The sequence below is a fragment of the Equus asinus genome, chromosome 25, assembly GCF_041296235.1.
Source record: "Equus asinus isolate D_3611 breed Donkey chromosome 25, EquAss-T2T_v2, whole genome shotgun sequence".
Lineage (NCBI taxonomy): Eukaryota > Metazoa > Chordata > Mammalia > Perissodactyla > Equidae > Equus > Equus asinus.
In genome coordinates this window covers 17,307,147-17,324,096 of record NC_091814.1, presented here as the reverse complement: position 1 = coordinate 17,324,096, position 16,950 = coordinate 17,307,147, and the positions used below count along the sequence as shown (strand labels likewise).

The 16,950-nt window shown below is 39.0% G+C and overlaps 1 protein-coding gene across 9 annotated transcripts in view; it reads left to right on the top strand.

Annotated features, from left to right (window-relative positions):
- ASH1L (ASH1 like histone lysine methyltransferase) overlaps positions 1-16,950 on the top strand; it is a 199,998-nt gene that overhangs the window by 181,967 nt on the left and 1,081 nt on the right. For 8 of the 9 annotated variants that reach the window (XM_070497868.1, XM_070497871.1, XM_070497869.1 and 5 more), the window contains 15 exons: positions 1,584-1,692; positions 2,351-2,515; positions 2,674-2,768; positions 4,720-4,877; positions 6,088-6,240; positions 8,086-8,140; positions 8,223-8,355; positions 9,414-9,662; positions 10,520-10,606; positions 11,548-11,638; positions 12,083-12,221; positions 12,340-12,512; positions 14,097-14,263; positions 15,456-15,496; positions 16,410-16,711. In XM_070497868.1, coding sequence (XP_070353969.1) covers positions 1,584-1,692; positions 2,351-2,515; positions 2,674-2,768; positions 4,720-4,877; positions 6,088-6,240; positions 8,086-8,140; positions 8,223-8,355; positions 9,414-9,662; positions 10,520-10,606; positions 11,548-11,638; positions 12,083-12,221; positions 12,340-12,512; positions 14,097-14,263; positions 15,456-15,496; positions 16,410-16,711 — 2,117 coding nt within the window. Of the gene's footprint in view, positions 1-1,583; positions 1,693-2,350; positions 2,516-2,673; positions 2,769-4,719; positions 4,878-6,087; positions 6,241-8,085; positions 8,141-8,222; positions 8,356-9,413; positions 9,663-10,519; positions 10,607-11,547; positions 11,639-12,082; positions 12,222-12,339; positions 12,517-14,096; positions 14,264-15,455; positions 15,497-16,409; positions 16,712-16,950 lie in introns of all 9 variants that reach the window. The other variant, XM_070497872.1, reaches the window with a different exon arrangement.

Genomic DNA, 16,950 nt, shown 5'->3' with positions numbered 1-16,950 from the left:
GGCTGTGTGCCAATAAAAATTTTACAAAGACATGGGAGGGTTGTCTGCCATAGTTTGCCAACCTCTGGTATAGACTAAAAATGCTTTCTAAATTGAGAAAAATGAGTACCAAAAACTGAGGATGTTAGTGAAATTTACATTTGGTAGGATAATATCCAAGCTAAACCTTGGTATGTTCCAAATTGATGGAGGCAAGAAGGAAAAGAAGAGAAGCTGTGGAATCCAACAGCCCATTTTAATGCCCTGGGTTTGAGTATAACTTAATTGCTATATATATGACCATGAGCAAACTCTCTAAGCCACAAATAGACCTTATATGTAAAATAGAGATCATAACACCTATCTCATAGGGTTGTTCTGAGGATTAATGAGATAACCTATTACCAGTATGTGATAGTGGTTAATATTTTGAAGCCAGACTGCCTTGATTTGAAACTTGATTCCCCTAGTTATTAGCTGTATGACTTTGGACAAGTTGTTTTCTCTCTCTGTGTCTCAGCTTTCTCATTTAGAAAATGAAGGTTATAATATTACCTAAAAATAGTATCTTTTTTTTTTTCCTGCTGAAGAAGATTGACCCTGAGCTAACATCTGTTGCCAGTCTTCCTCTTTTTGCTTGAGGAAGGTTTGCCCTGAGCTAACATCTGTTCCAATCTTCCTGTTTTGTATGTGGGTTGCTGCCATAAGTGGTGTAGGTCCGCGCCCAGGAACCAAACCCCAGCTGCCATAGTGGAGCACACCAGACTTAACCACCAGGCCATGGCTCCAGCCTCAAAATAGTACCTTTAATGCAGTTACAGGATTAAATGGTTTAATACAACAAAATGCTATAATTAAGCTAACAAGCATCCAATAAATGTTAGCTATGATTATTTTATTATATAAAGCATCTAGAAGAGTACATAATTAATAACCATGAATTATTAATCATTAATAATTTACATGAAATAGAACAAAAGAGGGACCGGCCCTGTGGCCAAGTGGTTAAGTTAGTGAGCTCCACTTCAGTGACCCAGGGTTTCATCAGTTTAGATCCTGGGCCGGACATGGCACCGCTCATCAAGCCATGCTGACGCCGCGTCCCGTATAGCACAACCAGAGGCACTCACAACTAGAATCTACAACTGTGTACTGCGGGGAAGAAGAAGAAGAAAAAAGAAGATTGGCAACAGATGTTAGCTCAGGTGCCAATCTTAAAAAAAAAATAGAACAAAAGAGATATTCATGTACAATCGAGAAAGATGGAGATCAGTTGGAACTAGAAGATTTTTGTAGGTAAGCTAGAGGAAGTAATTTTCATTTATTTAATAAGTAGACTAAAGCCATATTTTAGAGGGACTTTGAATAGCAAACAGGGAAAGTTAAGACCTATTCTACTGACAACATAGAGCATGCTTTCCAGAAAACTGATTTAGGACAATTAGTCTGGCAGTATTATACAGGCTGGATAGAATAGAAGACAGATTAAAAGTGAAGATACTGACCAGGAATTGGATACAGAACCAAAGGCAAATTTGTAATCAGTGTACCAATTTTTCTAGTTTTCAGAATCTCTGCCTTTAACTCTGCTTCTTTCTCTATAGGTCTGTTAATGGAGTGTACCGGATTGGACTATATGCTCTTAAAGATATGCCAGCTGGTACCGAACTCACTTACGATTACAACTTTCATTCCTTTAATGTTGAAAAACAGGTAAGAATAATAAGTCCAAGAGGGAGGTTGAACTTTGTCACAGTGCTCTGTGTAACATGGGCCTTCAGTAAACGTTACTGATTTGTAGCCATTGAGAAGTGCATTGGAAAATACAGTTTTTCACTCTTTACTCCACTTATCTAAGATACATAGGTCTCGGTCGGCTATTCTTTCAGAACTCTGTAGAAAGAGATTGCCAAATCATTTTTGGTCTCCAGTCAGTTCTTAGCTTTTCTGATGAAGAAGTTTTCCCAACGTTTAATCTTTCCTTTCTGCTACAGTGGAAACTCATTTGTATTTATTTTTTCTCAGTCAGTTATTTTCCTCTATATGAAAATTTCTTGATTCGAACTTGTTGAGTGTCCAGAGGTTCAGTCATCCTATTTGAACTTGTAAATAAGACTGCAGGCTATGGGTGCCGGCCCCGTGGTCAAGTGGTTAAGTTCACACACTCCGCTGCAGGCGGCCCAGTGTTTCATCACTTCGAATCCTGGGCGCGGACATGGCACTGCTCATCGAGCCACGCTGAGGTGGCATCCCACATGCCACAACTAGAAGGACCCACAACTAAGAATATACAACTGTGTAGCACGGGGCTTTGGGGAGAAAAAAGGAAAAAGACTGCAGGCTAAAAGCATTATTCTCTTTCCCTTCAAAGCAACTGTGCAAGTGTGGCTTTGAGAAGTGTCGAGGAATCATTGGAGGCAAGAGTCAACGCATGAATGGACTCACCAGTAGCAAAAGCAGCCAGCCTGTGGCCACACACAAAAAGTCTGGACGGTCAAAAGAGAAGAGGAAGTCTAAGCACAAGCTGAAGAAAAGGGTGAATAATGATCTCATGGCTTTCCCCAAACAGCTGCTGAGAGGCAATTACTGAAATGAGGGAAATAAGGGTGACATCTTTAGAGTGGTTTTAATATTCTTCAGGGTGATTTCTGATTGGTCTTTTTTTTCCTGCAATCTGATCTGTCTGTTTTTCAGAGAGGCCATCTCTCTGAGGAACCCAGTGAAAACATCAACACTCCAACAAGATTGACACCCCAGTTGCAAATGAAGCCGATGTCCAATCGAGAGAGGTAAAAAAGGGGGTTTTATTACCTGAGCTCTTTAAATTATGTGCTTTGCTTGTCAGTTTAAAAATTATTAAACATCTGTGGAGTTGAGCCACTTATTTTGTGCAGGAGGTCTTCAACCAGGGACTCAGGGGATCTGTGAACTTGGATGGGAGAAAAAATTATGTGTTTATTTTCCCTAATTTATAACTGAAATTTAGCATTTCCTTCAAATGTGACTATAGGCAAAAAAAAATGTTTGTGAGCATATGTGTAGTATTTACAGTTTCCATGACTTTGTCCCCAATACTCACATTTTTATATTATATTTCAGTGTTATAAATATTTACACTCATCTCTACCTCAAAATTATTATGGCTATTAAACCCATCTCTAGATCTTGTCATGTGTTGAAAATTGTGTTTATTTCTACATCACAATTTCAGGGTATTTTTTAATATTTAGGAAAGTGTATTTCAGTATATTTAGTTTCCTTTTAATCTTATATATTAAAAATTACTTAAAATTTTTAATTAATTTAAGAATTTTAAAATACTTTTAAGACATTGTTCAGAGAAGAGTTACATGGGCTTCACCAGACTGCCAACAGAATCCATGGCACTAAAAGGTTAAGAATCCCTGCTTTGTTGATGTATTAACAGCAATAAAAAGGATCTTTAGTGGTCATTTTTGGTCTTCCCTATACTCAGGTAAGATTTGTCCATCAGAAGCAAACAAAGTAAATATCTATGTCCTATTTTTCAAATCGTCTTGGGACATATTCTACATCTTCCCTGACTATACATTCTAGTATTTTAGAAATCTTCATCCTCAGGGCTGGCCCTGTGGCCAAATGGTTAAGTTCTCACACTCTGCTTCAGTGGCCCAGAGTTTCACTGGTTTGGATCCTTGTTGTGGACCCAGTACCACTCATCAAGCCATGCTGAGGCACCGTCCCATATAGCAGAATCAGAAGGACCTACAACCAGAATGTACAACTATGTACTGGGGGGCTTTGGGGAGAAGAATGAAAAAAATAAATAAAAGAATATTGGCAACAGATGTTAGTTCAGGTGCCAATCTTAAAAAAAAAAAAAAAAGAAATCTTCATCCTCATTTATAACTTTACTGTAATTTTAGCCCCTTTCATCCTATTTCACTTTAAGTCATAGAAATTTTAAACATTGGTAAAACAGAGATGATCTAGTCCAGTGGTTTTCTAGTTGGCTGTGTATTAGCCTAGGGAGCTTTTAAAAGTTCGTGATGCCCAGGCCACAGCTCAGACCCCTTAAACCAGGATTTTCAGAGGTGGAACTCAGGCATCAATAGTTTATAAAGTTCCCCAGGTGATTTCAGTGTGCAGCCAAAGTCGGGAATTATAAAATGAATCTCCAATTCCTGATGCCCATGGTTTGAGACTTACTCAAGATCACATCTGTTTGTATATGTACTAGGGTGAAAATCAAATTATGGAATCATCAGAATCGTGTAGGGTCACTCTAGATGCACATAACTCATTTAAGTTTAGAGATCCATGTGGAGACACTGCACCTAATGTAGTGTGCCCAGTGTATATCCATCTTAAATATCTTTGCCTTCATCTGCCAGTCCAGTTCTTCTTGTTATAGCTGACCCTAAGCCCATACTTCATCTTGGCAACTTCCTTTACAATTTGTACAAATACTCCATAAAGCTCTGCCTTCAATTCAGGCTGCTTCAATTACCAAAATTTTTGCAGATTTTAGATGCTATTTGCCAGATATTTGTAAATAATATAAGGACGTGTTCTTTGTTATGTGAAAAAAAATCAGGATGCAAAACTGAATGTTTCCCCATATATAATTCTCTTTACAATGGCTGAATTCACTGATAAGTATTCATTTATGTCGTCTTAACAATGGCTGACATAAAGTAGACATGTAATAAATGCTTATTGAATTAATAAATAAAGGAACTCCTTCTTCCTTCCTTTCAGGAACTTTGTATTAAAGCATCATGTGTTCCTGGTCCGAAACTGGGAGAAGATTCGGCAGAAACAGGAAGAAGTAAAGCACACCAGTGATAATATTCACTCAGCATCATTATATACCCGCTGGAATGGCATCTGCCGAGATGATGGGAACATCAAGTCTGGTAAGGCCTGAGAAACGATCCTATTAATTCCATAAGATTGTCTCCAAAGTGATTATTTTAGTTACTTTCAGTCTATTCAAAGATTCCTTCTAGTCTGAACCAAAAAAGTTAAGATCCAGACATACAAGCATCAATCAGCGATAACCTATCCATCCCAGCTCTTCAGCTTCTTTGCCTCTCCTCTAGGGAGTCAGAAGAAACCCCTTCCATCAGCCTCCCAAACATTACGTACAGCGAAAATCACTAGACGTGAGCTAGGTAGTGGATCCTCTGTGTTCCTTCCTACCTGGAAAGAAACTTGCAGACGGGGTAAATAGTTATGCCAAATGCAGGAAAAAATGACACCAGTGTTCATTTGAAGACTTCTTTTGCCCACATTCACATCAGTGTTGTACACACACCCTTCAGATTTCCTTTTTCTAACCTTCATAAATAAATAATGTAACAGCACTCCTGAGTTCAGATCTTTTATCCAGAACAGACTGAAGCAGAGAAACCAGCATGTCCAAGCATCTTTTCTAACTGAAAATAAAGTGTTCAAAAGTTCACACTCTCTTTTATTCTTTTCCTTAAAAAATAGGATCATTCTGCGTTATGTATGAGGGAATATGCTGAGTGAGAACTAGATCGATTTCAAAGTTTGTCCAGAATCTTATATCCTCTCAGTGATTTGATTGGCATAAATTCTCTGAACTTACATCTCTTTGAGGTCAAATCTTCTGGTAATAATAATTATTATTTCTTGAGTCTTTATTGTGGTCAAACATTGAGCATTGGATAAATACATTAAGCATTATCTTATTTAATCTGCACAATTACCTCATGGGGGAAGTACTACTACTAATCCTATTTTATAATTGAGAAGCTGAGACACAGAGAGTTTAAGTAACTTGCCCAAGATCATACATCTCATTAGTGCAGGCAAAATTCAAATGCAGACAGACTCGTTTTGAAGCCCAAATTTGCAACTACTATAATGTATAGTACTTTGCCACTAAGATAAGGAAACTCTAACTTCCAGCATTTGTCTCTCTGGTAAACTCTAGTGTTTCCAGATTTTTCTTTAAGGAGGAGAGAAAGAACTCCATGACCACTAATCCACTTAAATCATTTCAAGGAAAATAGAGCAAATGGCAGGAATCCACTGGGGAAGAGAAAGCCACATAGAACTCTTCTTTTTCTGAAACTAATTTTCACTTTATCCTTCCAGACGTCTTCATGACCCAGTTCTCTGCCCTGCAGACGGCTCGGTCTGTACGAACAAGACGGTTGGCAGCTGCAGAGGAAAACATTGAAGTGGCTCGGGCAGCCCGCCTAGCCCAGATCTTCAAAGAGATCTGTGATGGTATCATCTCTTATAAAGGTAACCATATCCACCCCAAATTCATTCTCCTTAGCCTTTTAAAAAAATTATATCACTTTGCCTCACCTGAGACATCCAAGACCAAGTGACAGTTTAAGATTAGGAATTTGGGAGGTTTACTTAGTTCTTCCTTTTGTCAGAGTAAAGAATTATAGGACTGATTGTAGTCTTGGGGGATTATTGTTTTTAAATCTCTTGATATTATGTCAGTTTTTTTGTATTTATTAGAATTTTACTATAGTTAAGTACTGTATTTAGAAATCACATTTTTTTGCTATAGGATAGAAAGAAGCAGGTCTCTGTCTTAGATATAATTTTCCTGAATGAGGCAGTGAATTAGCAATTTAAGAAAAAAGTATTATTGGGGGCTGGCCCCATGGCATAGTAGCTGAGTTCGGCACACTCCACTTTGGTGGCCCGGGTTCACGGGTTTGGAACCCAGGTATGAACCTACACCTGCTCATCAGCCGTGCTGTGACAGGCAACCCACATATAAAATGAAGCAAGATTGGCACAGATGTTAGCTCAGGGCTAATCTTCCTCAGCAAAAAAAGGAAAGAAAGAAAAAAGTATTATGAACATATGACTTCCGTAGTTCTTTTTTGATTGACAGATATCTTTGAGAATCTAATCAAAGCTGTGGACTCTTTCCCCAGAAAAATGTGTATACAAAATTTTGCATATATTTTGAAGGGTTCACAGGCCCTAACCTCTGCATTAAGGAAAAAGACATAAAGCTGCAAGAAAATTACTTTAAAAGTGTTTTTGTGCAAACGCCTTTACCCCACTCCTCTCCTCTTCCAAGATACGTGTTTTGGATGTGTGTTGGGGGTAAGGATGGGGAAGGAGAGAGTTTTTAATTTGGGGTAGGTAGTTCGGTAATGTACATGACTTTTTCTGACCAGGAAATTTGGAGATATTTAAAATGAGAGATTTTAACATATAATTGCAGCTTTTTGTCATCAACTTTGGCTTGTCCCCCTTCCTTTCCCTAAATTCTGAGAAATTTGGTTTTCTTTCTCTGTCTGCTATTTATCTTTGTACTTTAGTGGCTTTTTGCCGTTTTGTTAACCTAAGGAGATAGAGAAGGAAGGGGGGACCAGCCTGTCCTAAGTTGTAAAGTTTTGTGGCACCTATTGCCTTTACATTCCCAAAAGATCACACTCTGCATTCTCAACCATCCCCATCTGATCTAATTTGAAATTGCAGTAGATGTATCTGCATGTCACTACATTCTGGGCATGAAACAACAGACTTTCTTCTCTCTCTGTAGTAAGTTACTAGAAAGTAAGTAAAGTAGCAAGTAAGAAGTATCCCCACAGCATGAATTCTACTTTCATGGCACAAAGTAACTGTTACAAGAAAATAGATTCCAGAAAATATTTACAACACTAAATCATTATTATCTGGAATGTAATTGAATCCAAACCAAGAGTAATATTAACTATGGGCCATTAATGAGAACTAGAAAACATTTTTTGGATGAGATGATCTTTGCTGTAGTAATATTTGTTGAGCAGGAATTTGCCCTAAGCAGCCTAGCCACCTCAATAAGTTCCTCTCTCTGATTCCTTGTAGAAAGTTCTCATATTCAACTAACATTGTGTTCCATTTCAAACATATATATCTTTCATAGTGTAGGTAATCTGAAAGTATCTTCTGATCCCTGCCTTTAACTACCCACATTTCTGAAAAGTCCTTGCATTTTTCACAGGCCTCAAAAAAAAACTTAGATTTTTTTTTTCTAACTTTTAATTTTGAGGGTTCTACTTTTTCAGTTAGGAGTTAATATTTGCCTCTGTTGCATCTTATTGTGCTTTTAGTAAACCTTTCGTTCTTTTGCAGATTCTTCCCAACAAGCACTGGCAGCACCACTTTTGAACCTCCCCCCAAAGAAAAAGTAAGTTCACATAGGTGGGAATCATCTGAGCTTTAGAAAAGTACTAAATGTACCAGATTGACACCCTGGCTTTATGTTCCAGGAATGCTGATTATTATGAGAAGATCTCTGATCCCCTAGATCTTGTCACCATAGAGAAGCAGATCCTCATTGGTTATTATAAGACAGTGGAGGCTTTTGATGCTGATATGCTCAAGGTCTTTCGGAATGCTGAGGTATTTTTCACTGACTTCAAACACAAATTTAAGAAGTTTGTTCTGAAGAGAACTATTCTAGAAGTTTAAGATTTTTGTCCTCTTCTCCTATCAACCTTCGTATTTCTGGCTAAGAAAGGCAACAATTTTTATTGAGTACCCTTAGGGTAAGGGTTACAGTATACTAAATATTGTACCATCTTGTATAATGAAGACATTGATGTGACTGGAATGGAAGGTTAAATCATATTCCCAAAGAAACAATTTTTGTAAAAACCTAATTTAATATTGAACATTTAGATTTACATAATACAGACATTTTACTACATTTAAGTCATATCTGTAGTTTCTTTCCTCTAGACAATAAGTACATATGAAATACATGTAGGTAAATAGTTAGAAATACACCTTAAGGATGTAATTCAGAGGTATTACACCAATGGGTTGTAGTATAGGTAAAGCTCATTGGAGAGAAGGTGGCCTTGAACTGATTTAAAGGAGAGGATGGAATGTTATATGGTGCCTAGAAGAGAGGTGATTATTCGGTGATTTTGAAATACCTTGGAAAGGCGTTTGAAGGACAAAAGAGGCTACCAGATGAAGGAAGAATTTAGGTTGAAGACAGAAGAAATGAGAGAAACACAGACAAGTGGGAGAAGAATTAGAGCAAACTTGAATTATAACATTCTTTGTACTGAAATCCAGCTTCCATATATATTTAAAACTTTTAGCTCTGTCCCTAATACCTGCAAGACAAAGGTAAATGGAGAGCTTCTCCACAACATTGTGCTTGTAATATTAATTCTTATTCCATGGTCATTTTGCATTTGATCTAGTGGACAATATATCCTGTGACAGGGATTGAATAACAGAACAAATAGAGCAAATGGAAAAATTACCATGCAGATTCTAATTTTAATTCATTTTAGTTCATTTTCAGTTGTTTTGGCACTGTATTTGATGGTATTGAGAATCTGTTAACCATAATGGGAAGATAAAGAAAATCCTGCTATCTCTTCAGGTATATTTTTAAGCCATACTGAGAAAACCAAATGATTTCTTTCTTCTGCTTTCTTCAGAAGTACTACGGGCGTAAATCCCCAATTGGGAGAGATGTTTGCCGCCTACGAAAGGCCTATTACAATGCCCGGCACGAGGCATCAGCCCAAATTGATGAGATTGTGGGAGAGACAGCAAGTGAGGCAGACAGCAGTGAGACCTCAGTCTCTGAGAAGGAGAATGGGCATGAGAAGGACGATGATGTCATCCGCTGTATCTGTGGCCTCTACAAGGATGAAGGCCTCATGATCCAGTGTGACAAGTGCATGGTGAGGGTCAGGAGATGAAGCCGATGCCTAGTCCTGATGAACATGGTGACCATATTCATGAAGCAGCCCATGTCTCTTTTGGCTTCGCTTAACGGCTTTTTATGAGTTTTAACGTTGCCTTGGTTTCTCTTCTCCTTCACTGTTCACCATACTGTCTTTCTTGTTTTTTATATCTGTTTCATTTTCTCTTTCCTTTCTTTTTCTATCTCCCATTCTTTTTGCCCACTTTCCACTGCATACCTCTTAAGTAATCTGGATCAAGAAGAATGATAATGTTTAGGATAGTGCTTTATCGTGAAAAACATTAGAGGTACTATAATCTATGTAGCATTAATACAGATGAAATGCAATGTTTAGAGCTCCTAATGAAGGAGTCAAGGCCTGCATTTAAGCCCTAATATCCCCATTTGATACATCTGAACTTGTTACTTTATATAGAAAGTAGAGATATGAGTAACACATAGGATTGCTGGGAGGATATAATTAGATAAGGGAAATAAAAACATTTTGTAACTGTAAAGCCTTTCACAATAGTTCTATCATTGATGTATGTCACTTAGCAAGTAATAGCTACTATATACATTTATCTTCCTATTCTCTATCTCCCCATTTTATTTGCCCAGATCTATGTATTATGAACCAGTCTATATACTTGTGTTTAAACAAGTCCTTATTCTTTTTCCCCCTGTTTTACCATGTAGCTCTAATTTCTCACTCACCCATTTATCCGTTAGTTCCTGTTTCCTTTCCCCTGTCCTATTGCTAATTGTTTTTATTCTTAGCCCTGAGGGCTTGTCTCAGTAAATCTAAGCAGTGCCCCCCCACACACACACACACACACACTTTTTTTTCTACAGGTGTGGCAACACTGTGACTGTATGGGAGTGAATTCAGATGTGGAGCACTACCTTTGTGAGCAGTGTGATCCAAGGCCTGTGGACAGAGTAAGCAGCCCTCTGACAATATTCTGATCTAAAAGTAGAAAACGTAGCACATGTCCTGCTCTGCTCCTGATGCACTGAATTTCCTTTGATAAGTTACTCAATTTCTCTGGGCCTCAGTTTCTTATACTTTACATTGAGAGTCATAAATTCTGCCCTTCCTTTTCTCAGAAGTGTGATCAAAGGGAAAATAAAATACTCAGAAATCTATGGAAGGAGTGGATCTATATAAACTATGTTTTTTATAAACACTATCAACTATCCATAAAAGAAGTAGCTTGTAAAGTCCAGAACTTGAGTACTTTAAGTATCATATATGTTAAGCAATGTTTAAGTGCAAGGAGCACTAGACTCAGAGTCAACAAAAGTTCATCTTAGGCCCACTTTCCAGGAGAGACAGTGGGTTAGGTAACTTGCCCAGGTTATTAAATGGGTTTTTGTCTTGGTTCTCCTGTATTTGTATGTGTGATTTTGGGCAAGTCACCTCTATAAAAGGAAGTATTTAGACAATATTTCTTAACAATGGTGCTATTGTCATTTTGAGTGGACAGCTCTTTGTTGTGAGGGATGCCAGAAAGTTTGACCTTCCTGGCTCTTGGACACTAAATGCTAGTACCCTCCCCCAATCACTGTAACAATCAAAGTCCCCCTTCACGTATTTTCAGATGCCCCTAGATGGCACAGACTGACCACACAATTAGTGCTTCATAGAATATAGTTTGGGATATTTAGCCCCTCACCTTTGTCCCCTACCTTCAATTTTCCAAGTTTAACAACTGGTTGCTTTCATCTTTTTTTTATATCGGTGGTGTATTGAAATCACTAAACAATGAGTCATAATTGGTGGGGAAATTTAGGTTTTAGTTCTTTTCCTCTTGAATAGAGATCAGTAGGTTGGATGTAGTAGTCCTAGGCCTTATCCATTGGCTTTCTGCTCTTATCAGGAGGTACCCATGATCCCTCGGCCCCACTATGCCCAACCTGGCTGTGTCTACTTCATCTGTTTGCTCCGAGATGACTTGCTGCTTCGTCAAGGTGCGTACACAGGAGCTGACCCTGCGTCTCAAAGCTGACCTTTCTGAATAGTAGGAGGTATCTGCTATCTGCATAATAGTCATTCTCTCCATATGACCTTAAATAGCAATAGAATATAGGTTTTTATATCCTTTAATCTTTAGACTTGCATACATTTCCCCTCCACCAAATAAAACTAATTTGGACAGACCAGAGTATTATAAAGCTAATTTTAAGACTGGGAAAGACATATAGGAAGTCTAAGAGATGGAAGACGTCTCTCACGTCATTCTCATAATCTAGAATTACCATCACATTTAGACTGTTGGTTGTAGCTCTCTGTATTTATTGTTTCAGATTTTAAGTCCTTTCTATGTAGGTAGACCTTGGGTCAGTCCAGTGGATGCCTAACAGAATTCACATAGGAATCATTTTAACTTTCTTCTGTGTTCTCTGCCTTCCTAGGTGACTGTGTGTATCTGATGAGGGACAGTCGGCGCACCCCTGATGGCCACCCAGTCCGTCAGTCCTATCGACTGTTATCTCACATTAACCGAGATAAACTTGACATCTTCCGCATTGAGAAGCTTTGGAAGAATGAAAAGTATGTGTTGAGGTCCTGTCTCTTTTCTTCCAGCTGTGCCCTACCAGCAAAAAGTGAATATTCACTAGGATCTTGCAAATCAACTAAACCTCTCCCTTCTCTTTTTTTCTCTTTTTAGAGAGGAACGGTTTGCCTTTGGTCACCATTATTTCCGTCCCCATGAAACCCACCACTCTCCATCCCGTCGGTTCTATCACAATGAACTATTTCGGGTGCCACTCTATGAGATCATTCCCTTGGAGGCTGTGGTGGGGACCTGTTGTGTATTGGACCTTTATACGTATTGTAAAGGCAAGTGATCTGTGCTAGTTAAGAAATGACCTCCTATCCCCCATTCATTGGTCTACAATTGCCCATTCCATTCTTGTTGTCTCCATCTGATAAAAGATTATGCAAGGGGGGGTCAGCCCAGTGGTGCAGCGATTGAGTGCTTACAGTCCGTTTCGGCGCCCCAGGGTTCACTGGTTCGGATCCCAGGTGCAGACATGGCACCACTTGACAAGCCATGCTGTGGCAGACGTCCCACATATAAAGTAGAGGAAGATGGGCACGGATGTTAGCTCAGGGCCAGCCTTCCTCAGCAAAAAGAGGAGGATTGGCGGCAGATGTTATCTCAGGTCTAATCTTCCTCAAAAAAGAAAAAGATTATCCAAGGCCAGCTGTGAAGCTTTAGAGAGCTATACTGTCTTTTTTCTTTCTTTTACCTAGTGTTTGGTACTCAATAAGTGTTCATTCTCTTTTTTTAATTAACCAACATTTTTAATACTTTGTACTTAGCGCTCTGTTAGCATTTGTGGGAAGATATGTTCCTTCACCCACCATTCCAGAATCATTAAGGCGATCATCAATACTATACATTAAACAAACAAAAAAAGCACAATAGTTTTGTAAGCTTCATAGTTAACGATGTAGGCTGTGGAGTCAGGCAATCTAATTTCAAATTTTTAGCTCCACCACTTTTACCTGTGTGCCCTTGGGCAAGTTACTTAACCTACTGAAAATAGGGATTAGTATCTATTTTGGAGAGTTTTTTAAAGATTAAATGAAATAATCTACAAAAGCACTTAGCCCAGTTTATGGCTCACAGTACAAGCTCAATGTATGTTAGTTGTCATGATAAGCAGAGTTCAGTTGTCTAGCTCTCTCCCTTAGTATCATAGCAAAATAGTCCAGAAGAATATATATTTCATTCAAAAACTGCTTGGAGCCCCTTGATAGTGATGACTCCTCCATCTCACAGTTATAAAGTATCCATTTCCAAATGTGCTTCCCTCATTTATACTGCCATGCTTTTCTCATAACTTCCCCATAATCTGCTGTTTTCCCTTCAAAATGTTCCCTCAAAAATCCCTGCAGCACTCAAATAATTTGCATATCTGGTTTCCTTCCATCCTATAATATGCCCTTCAACTCTTAGATTCCCTTTCTCCTTTTCTGATACTAGTGTCTCGGAACTCCTTTTTTATGCAATCACCAAATGTTTAGTTGTTCTCCTTCTCAAAATAGCTACAATGTGCCAGCCCGGTGGCACAGCAGTTAAGTTTGCATGTTCCACTTCGGTGGCCCAGGGTTCAACGGTTTCAATCTCAGGTGCGGACATGCACACTGCTTGGCAAGCCATGCTGTAGTAGGCGTCCCATATAAAGTAGAGGAAGATGGGCACGGATGTTAGCTCAGGGCCAGTCTTCCTCAGCAAAAAGAGGAGGATTGGCAGCAGATATTAGCTCAGAGCTAATCTTCCTCAAAAAAAAAAATCTACAATGTTTCCCTCTTAAAGGTCTAGCTGCTCTCCCAATGGTGTGTGGTGGTCTCTGGGCAGCTCAGGGTGAGAGAAGGGAAAATCAGAGGACTCTTTAACAGTGTTTGGACTCGTAGGGAGACCCAAAGGAGTGAAGGAGCAAGATGTGTACATCTGTGATTATCGGCTTGACAAGTCAGCACACCTGTTTTACAAGATCCACCGGAACCGCTATCCTGTCTGCACCAAACCCTATGCCTTTGATCACTTCCCCAAGAAGCTCACTCCCAAAAGAGATTTCTCAGTAAGTCTCCTTCCTCTCTTAACTGTCTGTGTCAGGACAGTCTAGTTCATGGATGGAATTCATAGAATAAGAATTTTCAAGTGGCTCTCTGCTTCTTCATCCTGTTTCCATACCAAACTATGGAAATCTCCATCTCTATTTGGGATGTTTGAACAGCATGAATACATTTATTCTGCATTTCCTGGCATGGGCTGTGTCTCAGGAAATTGTTGATTTCGGTTACACTTTTTTAATCAGGTTTTCCTCTTTTTTCTCTCTCCCCTTCTTTTCAGTCTTTGTCCTTGAGCCCCATATTGTAGGTTTTTGTTTTGTTTTTCACACCCATAATTTTAAGAAGCAAGTAGAAAGAATAGGAAGAACCCTGAGGAAACCTTTGGTGAAAATAATTCAGTGCTGTTTCTTTTTATCCCTGGATTTGAAATGTAAGACATCATCATTATATAGAATTTGAAAAGTACAGATGCATTAAGAAGAAAAAATTGTGTATTATCCCACTACCTGGAAAATAATCAGTTAACATTTTCATTTTCAGCCTGTATTTTTTCTTTGAAATTGTTGTGAAGATACTCCTCCAATTATTTTGTGCCATTCGTCATTCCATAAAGGTTTTGGTCATCCATCCATCTATTTGCTATAATGAAACCCTAGACTAAGCTCCTCATCCTTGAGTCTTTATTTAATGGGCCTATCAAAATTCATAGTTCTCATCCTGGAATGCTTAGAAATGGTCTAACAAGAAAGCCAAACCTTTATGTCCCTACTTTTCTTACTGTTATTTTTGGATTTCTCTTAACAGTATTTATTTTGTGTTCTCTCTGCCTGCCACCAAGCCCTGCCTCTCATCTAGACTTCCTTGGTCTTGCTTGCAGTCAGCAGCTCACTGATTAGCTTTGAAACCCCAACCTTAACTACTTAAAAGTTGACATGAGTCAAAGAGAATTATGAGCCTATCCCTTCTACTGTCATTCTAAGCTTACAGAATGCTAAAAACCACTGTGGTCTACAGATTAATAAAAGCACTGAACTTCTGACCTTCAAACACAGTCACCCAGCCTGTAAGGGCTTTAGCCCTATTTTTTCTTCCTTTACCTCCTTACCTCCCCACTTCCCTTATCCTGAGTTGGCCCCAGATCATCTGATCCAGCTTTGCCAGCTTCTGCAATGCACTTACCATTTCTTTTCTTCTCTGCAGCCTCATTATGTCCCAGACAACTACAAGAGGAACGGAGGGCGGTGAGTCCCATGGGGAATGTGAGGAGCCTAAAGGATTGACCAAGAACTTGAATGGAGCAAGAGCCCCACTGCTAGGATTGGGGATTCTCTGACAGAGTAACCCATTGTAGAGCCAACCGTAATATGGAAGAACTAGACTTTAATAGCTGTGGTCTCATTATGGAGCCTTAATTGGGGCAGGGAGGGAAATTTGCAAAGATTTGAGGTAAAGAAGAGAGGATTTGGAACTGAACTCTAGACAGATTCATAAAGGTCTCTTTTTTAGATTTCTGCAAACTTTCCCCATTACTCTAAAGTATATCAGCTCTTGGGACCTCTGTTTTCAAGGAACAGAAGTAGCTAGAAGTGCACAGTTTTAGCTGAACAATTTGGGTTTATAGTTTTTATTTTTGCTTGTTTTGTACATGAGGAATGTTTTTGGACAATGAGCACTGAAGACTTGACTTGAATTTCCTTTTCTTTTGAATGGTGGCATAACAACTGCTTTACCTACATCTATAGCTTACCATAAGGGAAAAAATATTAGATAATAGATGTGAAAAGAGATTCCAGCAAAGTAAAAACTCCATTTAAGTACTTATTATAGTTGTGCCATATTTCTCTGTACTCATGAAGCAATCAGTGAGAACTAACTAAGCAATTTTACCAGCTCTGGTATATTTTATCGATTACTTGGATTCCTGAAAGAAGAAAAATTGAATTTTACAAATAGAAATTAAATTTCAGGGAAAGGTAGTGATTTGTTCAAATAATAATAAAATGAAGACCAGAGCCAAGGTTCTTACCTCTTGAGCCAAGCTCTAACAGCTAGACTCCAGGATCACAAGCCATCTGAGGTCTCTTCCCTTCATTCCCCTTTCTTCCCCAAGTGCCCTGCTCAGCTTTGCTCTAAATTCACATATCCTTCTGGCAGATCATCCTGGAAGTCCGAGCGCTCAAAGCCACCCCTAAAAGACCTGGGCCAGGAGGATGATGCTCTGCCCTTGATTGAAGAGGTACTGGCCAGTCAGGAGCAAGCAGCCAATGAGATGCCCAACCTGGAAGAGCCAGAACAGGAGAGGGCCACTGCTGAAGTCAGTGAGGGTGAAAAAAAAACAGAGGAAAGCAGTCAAGATCCCCAACCAGCCTGTACCCCTGAAGAAAGACGGCATAACCAACGGGAACGACTCAACCAGATCTTGCTCAATCTCCTTGAAAAAATCCCTGGAAAAAATGGTAAGAAGAATCAGGCTCATATCTAGGATTTAAGATAAATGGGAAATTAGTGGAGAGAGAATGAAAAAACAACTTCTACTTACTTGCCCAGAACAGAAAGTATTCTAGGAAAATGGTGTAGTTCTTTCATGGGCCTTCGTTTAGTTGTATCTTGGGAATGAAACTGTGGGAGGTGAGAGGATCTCCTCCCTAGAGAACAACTTTTTTCATCGAGGGCCAGATGAAGGCCTAAGTTGCTT